Source organism: Antrostomus carolinensis, unplaced genomic scaffold (assembly GCF_000700745.2).
Source record: "Antrostomus carolinensis isolate BGI_N321 unplaced genomic scaffold, ASM70074v2 scaffold49613, whole genome shotgun sequence".
Taxonomy (NCBI): domain Eukaryota; kingdom Metazoa; phylum Chordata; class Aves; order Caprimulgiformes; family Caprimulgidae; genus Antrostomus; species Antrostomus carolinensis.
The window spans coordinates 20,162-40,092 of NW_010308251.1; the positions used below are offsets into that span (position 1 = coordinate 20,162).

General features: G+C 35.0%; 1 protein-coding gene across 1 annotated transcript in view; it reads left to right on the forward strand.

The window, feature by feature from the left end:
* The window catches only part of LOC104523196 (neurabin-1), a 37,463-nt gene extending 19,834 nt beyond the window's left edge, over positions 1–17,629 (forward strand). Inside the window, exons 11-18 of the mRNA XM_010165697.2 lie at positions 670–818; positions 1,642–1,972; positions 4,729–4,813; positions 5,890–5,961; positions 6,560–6,755; positions 10,962–11,078; positions 15,753–15,941; positions 17,017–17,629. Coding sequence (XP_010163999.1) covers positions 670–818; positions 1,642–1,972; positions 4,729–4,813; positions 5,890–5,961; positions 6,560–6,755; positions 10,962–11,078; positions 15,753–15,941; positions 17,017–17,184 — 1,307 coding nt within the window. The 3' untranslated portion in view covers positions 17,185–17,629. The remainder of the gene's footprint in view (positions 1–669; positions 819–1,641; positions 1,973–4,728; positions 4,814–5,889; positions 5,962–6,559; positions 6,756–10,961; positions 11,079–15,752; positions 15,942–17,016) is intronic.
* The last annotated feature ends 2,302 nt before the right edge of the window (positions 17,630–19,931 follow it).

Genomic DNA, 19,931 nt, shown 5'->3' on the forward strand with positions numbered 1-19,931 from the left:
TTTAGGTCCCCCACCATTTTCAGTATTATAGTAATTAATTTCTTAAATGCTATGGGAAATAGATGGAGAGAGATCCATCTTCACTGTTCATCAGATTCTTTGTTAGCGAGACTGATAATGTTAGTGTGTCAGTTAAAATCCCATTGATTTTAAGTTTTGATTTACACAAAAACTTGCTATGATTTTTTAATTTGTCTTGTAATTTTATGCCCAGAATGTTATAAAATATCAAATGGTGGTACATGTGAGAAGCATATTTTTAAAAGATTTGGTAGATGCTTTTATGTACTTTGTAAAGAATTTCTATCTTAAAGGAAGGATAGGAAAGTACATTTTGGGCACAAATTCTTATCTAGTTCAGAATAAAATTCACTTTTCAAACCACAATAGGAATATATCCTCATGGATTTTATTTTTTTTAATTGAAGAAATTGGGTAGAAATATATTTCTAAATAGTTAGAAATTGCTGTCACAATATGTTAAAATATTGCAGTATTATATAAAACCATATTTTCATGTAGTAATGATTAACAGGCAGAATAATTCTGATTTAACATCTGAATATTTTTCCGGACAGTGGGTTGGAGAACTTGCCTAACAGTTGTCAGTTTGGATTTGTTTGGTTTGTTGTTTTGGTTTTTTTTTTAAGTAGTACATATTTGTTGCAGATTTTGATGCTTTTGGAGATACTCCCAGATTAGACACTAGTGCCCACAAAGCAAAAGCTCAGCTGGCTTTGAAAGTAAAACGACAGCCACCTTCTCGATCAAAGCTGAAAGAATCTCTTGCGGCTGGACAACAGACTGCAGATCTGCAGGTACCAGTACTGGTAGATAATGATGCATTCAGGAGCCTGAATGTATCAATGTTCAGTTTTATCTCTATTTGCAATTGTAAGTGTTGTCCATGCTTCATTCAGACTGTGCCAAAGCATCATATTTTTATGCTGTATCAAGTGGAAAAAACCTGTTCAGGTTCATACCACATATGTGATCTCTGACATATTCTTTGTGGAACACTTAATTTGAAGTTAGCAAAAACGTATACAAGCTTGTTGTATTCTGTTTACTGAAAGATTTTGATGTAGTGATAGTGGTATGTTGTGAAATACGCTTATCGAACTTATAATTCCTTCATCTGAAACAAATTAGTTACCAAATTTCTACAAAAACTAAACACTTCTGAAATGCTTCATTTTTCCATAAATAATCATTTAAGTCCACAAAAAGTATACCAGTAAAGTGTTCTAGCATGTTTCTGGAAAACAGTTGAAGAATTGACGTGTATATAGTTGGTTTATGAGAGTGCCTGTCATAGAGGGAGAAGACTGAACTACTTCAGTTAGTCTGAGAAATGATTGCATTGAATTGGACTGACCAAGATGTACCAGAATGTTTCTGACTTGGCTAGAGAAAGATGGTCTGGGATGTGCAGAAAGATCTGTTCAGGGCTAGATAAAGGAAAGCCTATAAAATCAGCTTCATGTGATTTAGATGGTATCTACAAGTGATTAAGTTAAAATTTTCTGAACTGAGGAAGTTTGTGTGTAGCATAGCATATCGTTACATCCTGGTAAAAGATCAGATAGTAAATGTTTATATGTCATGCTTAACATAAAATAACTTCTGAATTTGTTGAAGGATTCGGATTCGGCGGATACTGTTCTCAACAGGGAACTTTCCACTCTGTACCTAACCAAGACCTTAGAAACAAGTGAAAAACTAACTCTCCCACGCCTGGATGACATAGATCGAAAGAGTGAAAAGCTTGAACAAACAGAGAGCACAGAAAGTCCTCTAGAGTCAAGTCCTTCTGTTTCCACACACTCTTCTCCAGTACACAAACCAAACGAAAATAGCACAACCACTGCTCATTCACCTCCTCCTCAAGAGATGCCTCCAAATTCTCCTCAAGGTTATCCCAAGAATGTTAAGCAAAGAGAAGCAAAAGGGAAAGCAAAAGAGGCCAAGGGTAAGACTTAAGGGTTTATTATTATTTTAATCCTTCAGAGTTAAAGTATTAGAGATTTTAGATATAAATGAATACTGAACAATAAACTACTTTGAGGGAAAATGAATTGACTAGAAAACTAATTACCTGTTCTAAAACTACTTGTTAACTCCTCAGGAAAGTTTGAAGTTAGCAAAAAAGCATGCAAGTTCTTTGTATTCTACTTCTACTTAGTGAAAGATTTTGGTATCACAGTAGTATGTTCTGAAATACGCTTATCTGACTCGTACTTCCTTCATCTGCAACAAGTTAGTTATCACATTTCTACAAAAACTCAACATTTCTAAAATTATAGCACCAAGAATCTAAAAAATGCCTGCAGAATAAATGCTGTTTCATTTAAACAGTTACAGAAGGGAATAGGTCTAAGTCAGTTTGGTAAAAGCTCAAACCTATAAATCTAGACAGTCTGAATGATTGCTTTGACATAAGCTGGAGGGGGAGCTACATAACTGACTGTGGATAATCAGTAGAGACCCTAACACACTTTGGCAAAACACGAGCCACGTAAGTGGCAATGTATCAGAGGTAGTTTGACCAATTCCCAGAAAAATTCAGTGTTGGCTCTATGCTTCCAGATGTTATCCGGGTGTTTAAACAAGATATGGATTCTGAATGTGGGAATTACTACATTATTCATCTTGCCCTCTTGGGATATTTCTCACTAAGAAAGGTTAAAGTATTATAATCAGCCTAGTCACTACTAATCATTGTTTTATAGTAATATTTGACTTTTTTCCTTACTTTAAATGTTTGATATTTCCTTCAGTCAGCTAGCACAATATATAAAGGCAGATTATACTTGCTGTCTTTTCTGTACAGCCTGTACACAACCTTTCTTTTAATACCCTGAAAACAGGATTTGTTTTATACTCTCCTCATCCTATATGTTTCTGTAAAGTCTACCTCAACTTCTGTTTGGTTTGTTTATTAAAAAAAAATAAAAAAAATCTTACCAAAACAAGCACCAAGTATATTAAGTGATTTTGATGTCTTTTCTACAAATTTTTTTGCAATGGCTGAAGCATTGCAAGCATTTTCTTAAAATTGTCAGAGTCACTGAAAGAGCTAATTAATGCAGTACATCAAAGTTGATGATTAGTATTGAAAGCTCGTTCTTTGTAGGCAAAATGACACTAAATACTACTTTCAGCTGGATTGTTGCTTTCTAACTGTTTTTAAATGTCTACCTATTATTTCATTGAAATAATCCTTTCTATTACCTTCCCATCCATCCATGTGTCAGTCTGGATTTTAACCTGTTTTACTGTGTTTTAGAAATTACCTCTTTTACTAAAATATTAACTCTGGAGAGAGATGTGGAAACAAATGTTAATATTAAAATTAATTCTTCTGGTTTTGCATTTAAGTTGACAGGAAAAACAACAAATTTAACTGGTAGTTATAATTTATTGGATATTACATGTTTAGAAAGAGTGGTTAACTAATTAAATAAAGTTCTGATATTAATTAGAAACTACTAATCAGATGTGCGAAAAAAAAGAAAAAAAAAAAGAAAAAAACCCTGATTGTTCAGCATATAAACTTTGAGATAGCTGTTATTTATTAGCTGATGGGGTGGTGGGGAGTTGTCCTCAGGTTTTTTGTAGTAAACATGATTTTTGTTTTTTATGATCTTTGAGGGCATCCGTGTGCATTATTTCATGTTAGGAGTTGTCTTGAAGGCAGAGCTTAAACCACTTTGTCTCACAAAAAGCAGGCTGCATCTCATAGGCACCTTAGTTATGAAACACCTGATTTGCAACATGAAATATATTTAAATTATTTTTTAAAAAATTTAGTAGCCTGAGAATTTAAAAGGAAGTATGTTCAGACCTTGCAATAATCTGTCACAATCCACTGGGAAGAGGTATTGTGATGCTTAAGGTTGTTACTTAATAACTGAGCAGTTGGGGTTGAACATTCTCCCTCTGGTGAAGAATTGGATTCTAGCAGGTTGTATTCCAGCTTTGAAAATACCACAGCCTTGGAGGAGCTTCAAAATTCCAATTACTTCTTTAGAATAGTCACAGTTTGTATAATGTTTCCAAGAAACTCAGCTTGTTAGAATGTCTGCTATCCAGGTACTGGCTATCGTGTTGGTTTGGCATACTTTCTGGAGCTAGCAGCTTGTATGCATAGCCTGTGTTCCAAGTAGCTAGCCTGGACTAGCCAGAAAAAACTCAAAAGGAACATCTTGCAATACTTCAGGCATAATAAAGGATAATTAAATGCTGTGTTTGCTCAACTGTTGCTTTAAAACTGGGTTTCTTTTATGCATCTTATACTGGTTATCTAGTTGGTGTAATTTGGAGTTGACGTTTTGCAAAAGAAAGAGATACTTTTTATAAACCTATCTTAAGCTATATTTTGTTTTTAACTAATTGAAGCAAAATACTGTGGTATGTTTTATCTTTCTGTAGAGAGTATAGAATTACTGTTTATTAAAAGCAGTATTTTTGATCAGTCTTAAGCAACTGTTGTGTTGCCATTTTTTAGTGGTGCAGCACAGCCAGAATGATGGGAAGATACCATAGAGAATTACTTGTGTTGATGTGGCTGTAGTATTTTCAGCTAGTGTCTGCATGTGTGACTGTGAATTTTAACACTGTTACTCAGGTTTTAGTATCTTAATTAGAAGCATCATTATAAGTACTTGAAACTTGAAAGTGTTTTTAGAATCTTATTTTTATTTTTCTCCCCTCTATGAAAAGCAGAAGACAAGAAAAATGAAGACAGGACAGTAGAAATTAATGAAGGAACATCATCAGGGAAGTCCAAAAGGAGATTTCCAGATTTTGGGTAAGATTTTACTTGTGATCCTTTGGAAATAAATGCTTTTCAGTGTTACTTTTGGAGAATATCATGTTCTCTAAATAAAAAAATGTTGATGAAATCTACTAATGGACGTCATAGCAACACTATGGGACAGTCTTTTTCATCTTTAATTTGTAATGTTACATTCCTGTTTCTACCACATTTTTACTTTCTTTATCTGTACTTTTTTCCCTTCAAAGATCTTCTTGGTGTTCTTCAGTTTATATCTGAATACACAATTTATGTATGAGTTAATTTGCAAATCCATGTGTAGTTTTATGCCAAAATACTGTTGGAGCCTAAGCTCTGTTATGTCCTGCTGGTGTTACAGCCCTGCCTTAATTCCTTCCGCAGTAGAGGTGTTGTTACACGGGGTTTGGCTGTAGTAGCTGCTTACTGAACTGTTCCTTTGAGGTGGGCAGCAGTGATGAGTGGATTTCTCAATTTCATTTAGAAGTTGAGATTGCAAACAGAGGTAAAACAAAAGTGCAAGCTGCATATTATCTGGAAATTCAGTGTGGTAACTGAACTCTGGGGATTTGAGAGAATCGCTACATCTTGCAATAAGCCTTGCTCTTTGGAGCCAGGTGTAAAGCTTGTTGAAGCCAGCTAACGTCGAAGACTCGGACTGGTACTGCAACATATGAACCATAATATATAACAGAAAAATTGTAACTTATTTCACACAGAGAGAATGTAGCGACTTAGTTCAGATCACTCGGCATTGCATATGAACATTTATAAAGTAATAACACTGTGTTCTTCCTATTGATTGTATCCACTATATGCTAAGTTTCTTTGGGTATTTTCTGCTTATTTGGATTGTACATGGTCTTTAAAAGGTATTTTCATAATTCTGTCATAGTTCTTAAATAAAACATGAGTGATAGTGCTTTTTTAATTGCATGCATAATCTGCAAAATCATGCTTTGTGTAACAACATAAATATGCCTTTTAGTAACTGTTGAAATCAACGTAAAAACTAGCTTGTAGATTAAAAAAGAAAAAGTTCCACTGTGTAAATGTGAACACTTTATGAAAACTATGTTTTTTCACTCCAGTGGATTACGAAAATCTGGGGGCAAGGGCAAGAAACAAGAAAAAGAAAATCTAAGAGCTTCTCTGGATAGCAGGTAGTTGTTTTGTTTTGTTTGTTTAATACATACATGCGGCAGTCCTAAAATTTTTAACCTAAGAATTCCTTTAAAGCTGTCATCACTGTTTGACCTTAAAGTACATTCAAGTATGACAGTGGCAAAATTCTGCAAAGATTAATATAATGATGTGGAGATGAGCTTCTAATCTCATGAAATAAGAAAAATTCATAGAATAGTATAGAGGAAACAGTAAAGCAGGGTTACATTTTCAAGTGTCTCATAATATTAACACATTGTACCCTATCTTAAATATGAAAATTATATTTTGCTTAGGAAGATGAATGTTAAGTGAATTAAATTAGCAAATTATTTGAAATTGTGAAATTGTTGTGTGATATTTCGCACAAAGAGCAAAACCTCTTTAATTTCTGTTGTTCAGTAACTCATTATTTTGCATGGATATTTAAAGGCAAATATCAGTTTTCATATTAAATATCAATTGTGCTGTGAAACAGGTAAAATGTATGATGTGTGTTTTGAGTTTGTTGTTGTTTTATGGGGAAATTGTGTGTTTGGGGGACAGGGCGGGGTTTTTTCTGCTGCTATTGTTTGAACATGATTTGACTTATTTCAGAGGTTCCCGAGAATTGCTGGGTGACTCTGGCAACAATCTGTCTGCATCAGATTCAGATTCCCCTGTTCCTACTTGCATGCCTTTCTCTTGGTTTGGAGACAGCCACAAAGAGCCTCAGATTTCTAGTAGCAGCCTGCATGTTACTCAGAGTGGGCAGGACAGCTCTGAGCATGGTCAAGAGAAGAACAGAAGCAAGGTAAAGATGACTAATTTGTGCTTTGAATATTTAAGTGTTGCATCTCAATAAAGTAAAAGCATCAGTGCTTAGTATGTGGAAGCTTAGTCTTGACCACATCACCTCTTACAAACGATACTGCACTGGTTTGAGACTTTACAGTCCTCACAAGCAGAAACTGTGTGAGTGTTCCTATTCCCTCCTGTTCAGTTGAAGCATCAGTGGAGGCTATTCAGGCTGAAGTAGCATCTATGGAACAATCTTAGGGTATATTTTTTCACTGGTTTAGAACGCTAAAAGTAAATGTAACTTTAAGACAGTATAGTTTTAAAAGCCAAATCTGTTTCCATTTCTAATACTTGGAGGAAGTGTACTTAAATAGAGGTCAGCTTCCCGGGCAGTTGGCCAACCAGTTCTTACCATACTGGTATGTAGGAGTGGAGGACCAGACAAGTGGATGAAGATAACATCCTGGTTTTCATTAACGAATTTAGTATTGAAAGACAAGACACACATCTGTAGAACACTCTCTTCTAGGAAACTGCTTCTGATTAACTGATAATGTTCTAATAATTTAAAGCCTTTTAACCAGATCTTAAGAGTGAGGCTACACAGTTCAATCTATAACCATGAAGTTACCGTCTTTACAGTTTAAACTATTTGAGAGAAATGTCTGTAAAGAGTAAGAAGTTTAGGGTGTACGCTGTCTAAATATTTTGTTAAAACCTATTTTGATGTAAAACTGTTACTAACAATCTTACTTACCTTCATTCTCTTTGCCTTTGGATTTTCAGATTCAAAGTTGTAGATGAGTAACATCATAAGCTAGGTTTATTTTTGAGTTTCATGCTTTTTCTTCACTTTAGTTGTCTAAAATACCCTTTCACTTTTTCCTTTTCCTCCATATCACTAGAGAGAAGTGAGTTACAAATCTAGAAGAGAAACTTGCTGGGTTGTAGTCCATGAAGTCAGTGCTACTTTGCATAGATGGCAGATAACAAGAAGTTGGCTTTCCATGTTTCCAGATGCTGATTGCACTAAACTGCTGTTATAATATGTTTTTTAAAATTATCTTATGTTTTCTTAGTGTGAATTTACAGTCCCTGTGACAGGAGTAAGCTGTCTGCATACATAGTTTGCAAAACATACAGAAAGTGGTTTTAGAACTGTACAATACCTTACTATAACACATGAACTTAAGAAGAGTAGGAACTTTTTAATCTCTGAAGTAGAATGACACTTTACAGACTACTGTCCAGTGTGTGTCAGTCTTGTGTATTTACAGCTCCTGCATTGTTTGCTTCTGTTGAAGCATGTAGTGGCCCAAAGATGTTTCTGTAAATAACCCAAGGATCTTGGGACTGCAAGATCCATGTTGAAGGGGATATGCATACACTTTGGTACAATTTTTTATTAAATAGGAATGCATGGTTGATCTCTTAATAGGCTGTAGCAAAGCTATCAAGAGATGTTTTCTGTATAGATAAAACATTCAGTGGTTTAGCTTTCAAAGTCATCGGTTCAGAAGAACCCATTCACCCCCACTTCATTCCCCCTTTCTGTCTCATTCAAATAGTTTTTCTGAGCATAGTAAAAGTGTCCCACTGCTGTATTTCTACTATAAGCCCCTATAATGTGCTTAAGCACCCCTTAATATATTTATATAGACACTTATTTTGGCAGTCAAGAAAGTCTAGATGTTACCAGACTGGTTGCTCTCTTTCTTTCCACATTGCCCTGAAATAATAACCTTTTCTTCTCATTGTTGTATACTTTATCCAACTTGATTATCACTTTAACCTTACAGCTGGTTTCTTGCCCACTGTTATATTTTTTTATTTCCTTCTCATGCTCCAGCATGCAATTGCTGCTTGCTGTTCTGTTTTCCTTAGTGCCCATTGTAAACCAGCAGCTGGAAGAATAAAGTCTTCAGCTTTATTCCTGCTTTCTAAAATGGTAGAAAGCTGACCCTGTTAGAAAACAGATTTTCATACATTAATTGATCCCAAAATCATACTTGCCTTCTCTGAAGTCAGATGGGTTTGTTGGATTGTGGTGGGGTTTTTTGCCTTGTTTTTTGGGGGGTTTGGGGAGTTTTTTTTAAGACTGGAAATGCATATCAGTAATTTAGGGTAAAAGGGAGTGCAAAGATGAAGTATCAACCCCCAGAACAAAACCAGAATAATCTAGAAAATTCAGAGTTCAGGTTAAACTGCAATCAGAACACAAATACAAGCAAGTAGTTCTCTTACAGGAGCAGAAGTTACTGAAGAAAAATATCTTTAACGTCAGCTTAATTTAGTATATCAGATTATTTATGCATGTAGGGATATGGTGTAGCATCCTTACAAAGTATAGTTAGTTGATTAGAGACATAGAGAAAATCGATAAAGTTATGGTAAATAATTGCTTACTCTTTGTAGGCAACGAAGAGTAGTGCTAAGGAATAAATCTGAGAAAGGCAAAAGTACGCGTGCTTTTGGAAGAATTATTTTTCACTCACTAAAGAAAAATAACGTAGAGGTCAGGATCTGAGTTGGAAATGGAGGTAATCAAAACAGAAAATATTCTGGGAAACACACACATTAGTATTCATTAGAAGGAGTTTCTTACAAAACCTGCTGTGAAGTTTTCAGTGTAGTATCTGTTTTTTTTCATAGTCTTCAGCTTGAGTCACAGGCTGCTCAGTTAACCTGTTTGAGGTTATATGAGTACTGGCTGATAGATAAGTTTGAACCTAGATCATGCTGCTTTTAGGTGCTGAGGAGGTGTACAGATCCAAAAACTTCCTTTAAACACAGACTAAGTGTAATAACTGTATAAACAGTAAATGCTATGAAGATTTTTACATTCTTTCAATATAATAGTTCTTACATTAGTCATATTTCTAACCTGAATTTTATTTTGTTAAAAAAGTGCTTTATTAATTTATTAAAAGTATAAATTTGTCAAAATATTTTATATCAGAGGAATTTTCTATTTCGAAAATAATTTATTCAGGCTGTCAAGCTGCGTAATTACTGTAGATCTGCAGTGTTAAATAATTTTCTGTAAAGACATCCAAGTAATTATTTAACTTCTAAAATGTTCAGCTTCATTATAGTGTTTTTACACTGTTTGGTACTTTAAAAAAGATTTTACATAGCTTGATACAGTCCATTTATTATAAAAATTCTTCTAAAGATATTTTACATCTGTGTGGTATTTTTCATATCAAGGTAATTTTCAGATTACATTATTCTGTGCCTCAGATGCAGCCACTTCAAAATTGAATCATAGAATCAGAGTAGTTTGGGTTGGAAGAGACCTTCAAAGGTCATCTAGTCCAACCACCCTTCAGTGAGCAGGGACATCTTCAACTAGATCAGGTTGCTCAAGAGCTTCGTTCAACCTGACCTTGAATGTTTCCAGGGATGGAGCTTCTACCACCTCTCTGGGCAACCTGTTCCAGTTTTTCATCAACCTCATCAAAGCTGTTAAAATGAACAGTAATACAATACAATATATTAAATGAGAATTTAAAGTTTTGAGAAAGCTTGTCTTTAGGCAACCTCTGTATTCTCTATTAATGAACTAATTTAAACCCTGATCTGCAAGCTGCTGAAAGCTCCTTGCTATTCTAATTCTCATTGTATGTCAGGCAAAGACAGCTTATTTGTTTCACTGTCCACTACAGTGGTTCATTAGTAGGCAACTATGAAGTCTAAACTTAGTTCTCATTTCCAGAAACTTTATACTTTATGGGTGCACTTTTGTGCTGTGAGAATCTTAATGATCATAAACAATTAGGACTGATTTTTGTCGACAACAGAAAATGCTGAAGCATATTCATAGTGCTTGTGTAGGTTTCAGCTGAATGCAAACTTGGCATGAATAATTCCACCAAACCAATCTTAAATTGCTTCTTCCCAAGTGTGGTATGCCTGCTGAAAAAGTAACTGTATGTATTTCCTTGTGTACCTTAACACCATTTCAGGTTATGACCAATTTTCCACACAAGGTCCTCTTATTGGGAATATTGCTTTAAATTTGTTACTGTATTTTCAAGTTTAGAAGTTTAACGAAAACAAGCCAGATGCTTGATGTAGTGAGTGCATTTCATATGTGATCTAAAGATAACTGAGTCATAGTATTTTTTAATCAAAAATCAAAATTACTAGAATATCACCTTATGACCTGCTTTTCCAAGGAGTGAGTTATTAAAACGTTATTTCCACTTGTTTGCAGAGTAGAATTGTCATAGATGATACATACCATAGCAAGCCAAGTTGTGAACTTTCAGGGTTAGTGACAGAACCAAATCTGTCAGGTCGTTCACACACTTTAACCTTCTCTTCAAATGAGGTGAGTTTCAAAGTGTGTATATGTGTCTTGTTGATGTTGTTGTTCACGCTACAGCATGTTTAATAGAAACATATTTGTATAATGTGAAACTAGATAGCTGTTACCATATTTGAGTGTTGAAGAGCACTGAAAAGATTTGTAAGCTATTACTGAACTAAGGACATGGACTAGTAGATGTCCTGTCAGCCTTTGTGTTCTGATCCTAGTTATGTCACAAAAATTGGAATGAACACTCTCTGATCAAATTGCAGTTTTTAATGTTAAATGTAACACCTTTCTGTTCCACTAATTTAAAGCAACTTCCTGGGTGAATGAAAACTGCAGCGTTTTTGACCTTGCCTTCAAATCTGTGCAGGTTTGTTTTACCAATTTCATCTAAATAAAAACAAACAAAACAAAAAAAAAAAGATAAAAGAAAAGAAAAAAAGGGAGGGGGGAGTGGGGCAGAATATAGTGGTTCTGATATGTAGGTAGGAACTAGATACCTGAAAGGCAGCGTTCATTCCTCTGCAGAACTAACTCCTTTGGCTGTAGCTGAAACCTGAAGTCTACACTTCAGTAACATTCTGAGATATTATCTCATTTATTGTTTGACATCTTTATAAATTAAATCCTTCATAGACTAGGAGGAGTCATTAAAAGCTGAACACAGTCATCTTCCAGAAAAGAATTAGAGGGCTTGCCAAACTGGTAGTGATGATGTTTGAAGAAAAAAATTAAATGGTGACTCGTTAATGTGTGGGTTTGTTATTAGCTATCTTAAACCAGGCTTTGGTGAAAATCTTAAAATATTCCAGTAGTATGTAGAAAGTCAGAACAGTCTTACAAACAGTGTTATAAATATGTAATCCCTAACATAAATATTCGGGGGCATCAAAAATTATAACTAGTTTACAGGTTTCAGTAGTGGATTAATTTCTTGAAGATTTTTATCAGAGATGGCAGTCATAGATCTAATGAAAACCAGAGGAACTCCAGTTAATATCTGTCATTGCAAGTGTTTCCTGCACTTTTTTGAATGGAATGGTTCATGAATGGAATATGTGTTTCTAAAAATTTCAAGCAGTATAAATCATAAGATTTTAACAAAGCTAAATATCTTCTTGGATATTGTTCTTCGATCAGTGTAAACTTCTGGTTCTAACACTCAAATGAAAGTTGTCTATTACTTTGTGCATGTGTAAAGCAATGTTTTAAGCCTTTTTTTGTTATAGATGAGTCTGATTCTAGTGTCCTCTGTAGTTCATATGTTGCTTATACATATGACCAATTAAAGTTGTTTGTACATGCTAGCCAGTGTAACAGTCCCTGCTTTCAGAGGCTACTGCATGCTGCCCTACAAATCCTGGAACTGTTAGCAGACAGGAGACAGAAACACCTCTTAGAAATCTAGAGGGGAGTAGCACTGGAGACTGCCTCTGCTGGGCAGGTACTCAAGGCAGTTTGGGTCTGTGACTGTGAGTTGGGTTGTTAGCAGGCAGTTAGTTACAGCAAGGGCACCTCCACTCACAGTCGGTTAGCAAGCTAGTTGGTAGTCCCTCCTGCCCTTCTAAAGTTTTTAACCTGTTAAATGATGTGATAGCATTGGTGTTTTCTTGGGTTTTGTATTTTTATCTTTAGAGCTTTCAGTATTTCTTTCTGAATCACCTGTGTTTTTACACAGAAGCACATTGTTTTCTCATGCTTCCATACCTTATGGTTTTAGTTCTGCTTTCTGAATTTGCAGCTGATCTTTCATGTGTGTGGTGGCTGTTTTGGGGACTGTAACTCTGATGTACAGAAAGCTTGGGACAGTCCTTCTGCCTCTGGAAGAACAGTAAACAAGTGGGGAAAAAATGATGTAGAGGCGTTATTTACTGACCAATAAGGATTGCTCAAAAATCAGCGCTCTTCATCTTATTCTTCTACACTTTTCACTTTCCTATTCATATTCTGAAAAAATAGTTACAGATGTGCTTCTCCCTTGTGCAGTAGTGAAAAATTGAAATTGTACAGGATTAAATGTCTTCCTGTTCACCTTCACTTTTGTGAGGAGATGATACCACAGATCCAGTTTTTGGTACCACTTCTGGTTTTAGGGTTGTGTCTTTACCAATATGAAGTAGGAGGCTTTGTTAGCAACTGATGATGCTGAAAGCCTAGACTGTAATTAGTAGCTCAATCTGGAGGACTCCTCCATGGTACAGTCTGCTCTAATCTATGCTGCTTGGAGGAACTGGTTCAGAGAGCCCCTGAGATTCTTTCAAGGGATTGCATTCCCTTGGCAAAGTGAATGAATCTGAGCCTCTTTGTTTGACAAGAGTACACCTTCTTCAAGTACTTACACTCTGCAGTTACAGAAGCAAAGCTCTTGCATAGCTATCGCAGATTAAATTAGTGAGGTGAGTTCCAACTGGAATAAAATGTTTTTCACATTTCTCATTGTAAAGGAGACTATACACACACTCCCAAAGGATAAAAATAGATATATATATCTATAGATATAACATAGATAATATATATATATTATCTATATAGAGAGAGATATAACACAGATAGATAATATATATATATTATATAAAAATAAATATATGTATGTATTTGGTTTGTGTGGCAAGGTTTTGGTAGCAGAAGATGGTTTTGATCCATTGACCTCTGGGTATTTCTTACTGCTGATAGACCACAGACAACTGTGAGATACAGCTCAAACTTGAAATGTAAAAAGTTTCCCCTTTTTTGTGTATTATTCATGAGCACTTGCTAGTATAAGACAAAATAAGAAGTTATGAATTTATATTTTGTGTTACAATATCAGGTTGAGGAGTAGTTATCTAAAATTATTTAAAATAAACCGGCATTTTTAAAATTCCTTCAGTAATTTGTATGGATTTCTCTGTACAAAGCATCTCAAGCTTGACAGCTTGGATAGAAAACTCACTGTGCCCCAGTTGTCTCGATGCAGATGCTGTGTAGAGCACTTAAAGCAAAACCTCTTCTAGAGCCTTTTGCTGGTACTTTGTGAAAATTGCTGTTCTTCTTTTGCACATCAGGAAGGTGGATGTGTTCACACTTGTTATATCTGCGTAAGGATTTTTATTTGGATTAGGAGTTCATTTTTTGAACTAAATCTCCTGATTGTCCCCACTGGCCTTACTTTGATTTATCTTGGAAATAAAATCAGATGTGCTTGAACAGTGTTCCTGGTGTGTTCCAGCTGCTAATGGCCATTGAGCCTGTGTGACTAGACTACAGCTATTCAGAAGCAAAATCCTTTGAAATGCTTGTAGTATGGCTTTTAGGACCTCAGCACAAACTGTTCTGCTCTCAAACCCGTTCCTATTTGGGCCACCTCCTAATGTAACCACTGTCCTTTATTTCACAGACCAGGGAAAGCAAAGCTGTTTCTAATTACGTGTAGTCCTCTGATATATCGGAAATTTAAGATGGTATTTGTTTCACCTCAGATGTAGGTTCAATGGTGCGCTCTCAGATCCAGTTTACTGCATGATCAGGTTGTCTGACAGGGCTATGTCTCACTGTCTTTCACTTGCAATTGCCAGAAATATTTTGTTACATTCAGTCAGCTCCCTCAAATTTTCCATCTAGGGAGATGGATTTAATGAGATCCCTCTAGTTGAGAGCTGTAGTTGTTCACCTGAAACTTAGAGGGTCACATCTCAAGTCCATCACTAGAAAGATGCTTATTTCCATGTTTTCTGTTTACAAATGATACGTGTAGGGCTTGCTGGAAAAAGTGAGCATACTTTCCGCTGTTTTGCAAATATCTTTGATAATTAGTGGAAGCTGCCTAGTGGAGCAGCCCGCAAGTCTAATGCAGCCTGTAGTCAATCATGAGCTAGCGAGGGATCATTTTGGATAGTTAATAAAGCTTCAGGTAACTCTGATGTTACTGATTCAAGTATCACACTAGAATTTCTTCTGTACAGACACTGAGGTCTGTTTTATGTAGCTTTTCTTTTGTGATGAAGTAATAGAGTGCTTCAGGATGAACAGCAGTACCTTTTTCCCCTCAGAAGCCAACTGAAATTGAAGCAGGGAGCTTCAAAAGCTCTGTGAGCTGGCAAAGTGTATTTTCAGTGGAAGGCTACAAGCTCTTGTGTTTCTGAAATGATCTTCTACTAGACAGACCCTTTAAAATGTTGATGTGATGGCGTTAGATGAGAGAATAAACAATCCTCGCTTTAGAAATGCACCAAGTTTAGTAAAACTGTACCTGGAACAGTCACCAGATTTACTGACTACTAGAATTGCTTTTATTCTGGATCTCTTTCACTTACCAATAATCAGTAATACAGTTTAAGTGCTACTTGATTCTTCCTGATGCTGTGTAAGGCAGTACCTAACATTAGGACTGAGCACCTTAACCAACTGAGGAAACTTGTTCATTGTTAGGATACAACAAATTTAAGTGCATGCTTTGCTATATAATTTCTGAGAGAAAACCATTTATTTTCTCTATTTCTGACTTAGTTTCTGTTGAATGTTGTAGTGTTATTTTGTTTATAGCAGACTCCTAGGCAAACTGACTATGAACTGTGATCTCAAGAACTTAAGTCCTTTTGGAGCTAGACTATGTTTTAAAATGCATTTTGTTAATTGAAGTCAATTGGCAACTGGAATTCAACACATTGTCAAGTAAAACATTGCTTACGGTGACTTTTCTCAATTGGTTAGGCATTAGATGATGAATTTACCACAACAGGAAAACAAAATCAATGGCACAATAGACCTATTTCTGAATGGACCACCCAGCAAGTATGCCACTGGTTAATGGGAATGAACATGGAGCAGTATATTACAGAGTTCACAGCTATGAACATAGATGGACAGCAGTTAATGCAGCTTGACAGTGAGAAGTTAAAGGTATGTGAATATCCCACAACAGATGTGTAATGGTATAAATTTCACTGCTTATTCAGACATATTTTTAACTTACAAAGTCTATTTTCCTGTTTTCCTGGCTTTTTAAAGGATAGAGTTTTTGCTTTTGAAATACTTGGAGACTATACAGTTAGGTAAGAATTTAGTAATTGGTTGTACAATAAAAGACAAGCCATGTTTAATCGGAAAAATAATCGGAAGCTGCATGGTATGTATCCCTTATAGTGGTAGTAAACTTCTCGTTTTTCTTTCTCATTAGATTATCAGACTGCATTTTAGACAGGCAAGATGTGTGACTAAAATGAGGTTCACTGGTCTATTCTGGCGTAAGGCAAATTATTGTTAGTGATCAATAGCAGGATGTGAGTGTTTTACAGAGGAAAAAAAAAGGGTCTACCTTCAGTCTCCAAAATATACCTGCATTTTAGAATAGATGTGCAACACTAAATGCCTTGTGTTTTGTTAAATAAATGTTTCCTTGGACACAGAGGAAAACTGGTCTGTCAAATGACTGTCTCTGGGGAACTTAAGATGTTGATGCTTAAAGCTTAATTTACACCTAAAGCCATTTGGAGTTCCATAGAGTGTGAGCAGGTGCTGCCTGTATCTTGGCATCGGGTACTGCCACCTGCTGATCAAAAATCATAGTGTACCGTTTACTTACTGAATACACTTTTTAATCATACACTTTAAAATCCTTAATATTAAAGAATAGTTACTGAATATAAATTCCTCTTGTATAAAAAGAGCTAGAAAAATATTTTGAGACTACTACTTACTGTGCTATTTGCTTGAAATTCTCAGGTGTCTACATGTTTGTAAAATACGAGAAGCTATTTCACAACTGAGCAAGATTAGGCCCTTGGTTCTTTCCTTACCTTGTTACCCAGATGATCATTTACAGTGCTCGAGGACTTAAGTCCTTATATTTCAAATAACAGAGTATGTTGCAGTGAAGTTAGTAACACTTTCTTAAACTGTTCATGCAAAAGCATGATTGACAATGCTGTTGGAAAAATTAATGAAGAGGTATTTTTCTTTTTCCCCCCTCTCAAAGGCTTTGGGAGTTTCCAGTCAAAATGACCGATCAACAATAAAGAAAAAAATTAAGGATATTAGAAAAACACAAGAAAAACTAGAAAAGCAGAAGGAAAAAGTTCAAAAGAAGGAAAGAGAAGTTCGCAAGACTGGCAGAGTGGTAACCACTCTTGAATCAAGCTGCTAAAATGACCCTGTTTCATTTTAGCACAGACTTGCTTCATCTTGAGGAAGTTCAGCAGATTTGTATATAATTGTACAATTGAGGGAGGAGGGAAAGTGCAACAGTTGAACATGGTAGGTGGTTTTTTACTTTTTAATTATAGTCCCTCCCCATTACAGCCCAATATAATGAAACAATGTTTTCAGTATTTCTATTCCTAGTTGACTCTGCCTGTGCTAACAGATGATAATTTAACTTTCTGCCTTAACTAATATTTGTGCTCATATGCCCTTTTCATTGAAATTGATGTTTGTGAAAAGTAGAATACTATATTAAAAATCATTCCAGTATTAGTCAACTAGCATTTGATAGAGTTGAATCTGATAGAGGGACAATAGAAAAATCCTGCCAACAAATTCAGTCTGTCACAGTCTGTTTATCTGTTGCCACTAAAGATGTATAGTAAAAATTAAGTTTAAGAAAATCATAATGTCAAATTAATTTAAAAAGAAAGCATGTATTTCAAATTTATGGATTATTTTGTTTAAATTCTTGTATTTCTGTGATTTTCATTCAGAGTTCACTGTGGTAATAGCACATTGTTTTTGAATTCTATGTGTAGCAATTTACTGAGAAAATAACAAGAAATATTAAGTAGTTTTCACAAACTACATATACTAAGCATAATAAGTTTTCTGTACACTACCCATATGGTGTTGGGACAAGGTTTAAACCTATAAATAAGATCTTTTTTAACCTATTTTTCCTAAATAATACATAGTTTTATAGATTTATGCTATGAATAAGATCAATTTGCAATACATGTATTTCTCTTTTCTACCTGCTACAAGATTTTTGCGGACCAAATTTATATATTTGCTAATTTTAAACTATACCATTTTTCAAACTTAAAATACTGAGGGAAGAATTGTAGGAAAAAATTATCACTGAAGCACTGGGTTTCTGTATTGTATTTAAATGTTCGATTGTAGGCTACAGATTGTTTCTCTTTAAAGGAGGATTTGATTCTCAGAATAGTTTAGAACATGAATTGGTGTTTTGTATATTCACATACTATTTTCTAGAGATACTATAACAGCACTTCCTTTAATTAGACTATTCCAGAAACATAGACTAGTTTAAATATCAATTCCACCATAGAATGGATTAGAACAAAACTTACATAATTCATTTATGTGGACCAAGTTCTCCTTTAAATCTATGGACTGTTTTTCATTTTAATTAAATGAATGAACTTCACTGTTGGTGTTTCACAGTTGTTATTTTTTTGTATAAATGTCTTAAGAATTTCTGCAAAAGGACTGTGTGGAAGTGCTTCTGCACACTATGCATTTCCAAATAAAGTTTGAAAATCTTGGTAATAATTACTTTTAAAAAGAGGTTCCATTTTCAGTTTCATGCATTCAGAGACAATTATCTGGTCAAGATTTAACTTATTTACTTTGTTTCCAGTAGGTTTGAGTTCATACTCCAAACTTACAGACCTTGAGCCCGAAAGGAATGCTGCCCTACTGATAAAAGAGAAGGGAATTAGAAGTACAGAATGATCAAATGCTTAGGATCACACATGTAAAACCACCCTTCAATTAATTCAGTCAAGGAAGTTTATTTCTCCGTTAAGTGCTTTCTGTTAGAACAAAGAATATTGATACAACCATGTATTACCTTTTTCCTTTAAGCCTATTGCACTTAATGTTGCACCCTGTGAAGTGTCTATCTCAGGAAGGAGATCAGTGGAAATAATGGTTTCAAAGGTTTGCCTGTGCAGAGCTGTTGTACTTAAATGGCGGCCATAGCAGGGATGATAAACTCACCTAGCACCTGAGCAAAAGAACATTATTTATCACAGCCCACAGCATTTAACATCTGTCAGATGCTAAACAAGAAGGCTGGCTCCAAGGAACAAGCTTAGTTACCAAGCCACAAAATCACCCAACTGAAAGTTTAATTTTTAAAATAGTTTTAATGAATAAATGTAGTGATTCTTTAAAAAAAAAAAATCAGTTAACACAGACCAAGATTAATTTTACAGTGCAAGACTGAGCTTATTTGCATACAAAACTATTAATTTCAGCATTCCAATAGCTGAGCTAGTATACTAATTTTCTACAGTGATTCACTTCAACTTAACCAGTGTGCTAGCAATGCCTTCAGTACAGTAATTAAAGTATTAAACACAAGAATTATATTCTGAACTTCTGTTTCAATCAAAAGTAATAAAAGATCAAACTTGTAAGTAGCGTTAAATGTTGTAAACCAAAATATTACTAGATTTGTGTTTTCAGCACAGTCATTGGGGGTGGCAGGTGGGGAGACAGATGCAAATATAATTAAATGGCAAGTTGTTCTGATAATCAGAATTCAACTGGTAGCTAGCTGAGAGCATGAAGGAGGTTTTATTTCAATAATACCTTATGAAATACTTAATAGACTTTTTAGAAAACAAACTGTTAGCTTTTCTTCGGAAACATCTCTTGTTCTCATATATTACTAAAATCAGTTCAATAAAGTTAGTTAAACATTTAAAACTTAGTGTAAAAGCTAGAATGTTCAGCTTCAGAGTTGAGTTTTTAAAATCCCTTGCTGTAACTTTCAGCCTTAGTTTAGCAAAAACAATAGCTGCAAGCATTCCCTCTAATTTTTGTCTATGCCTCATTTTACCATATGTGGAATTTCTCACACATCCTCTTGCAGGCTGAAGAAAAGAACAGCTATAGATTCTCCTCCCATTTGTAGCCATGCAGATTGAA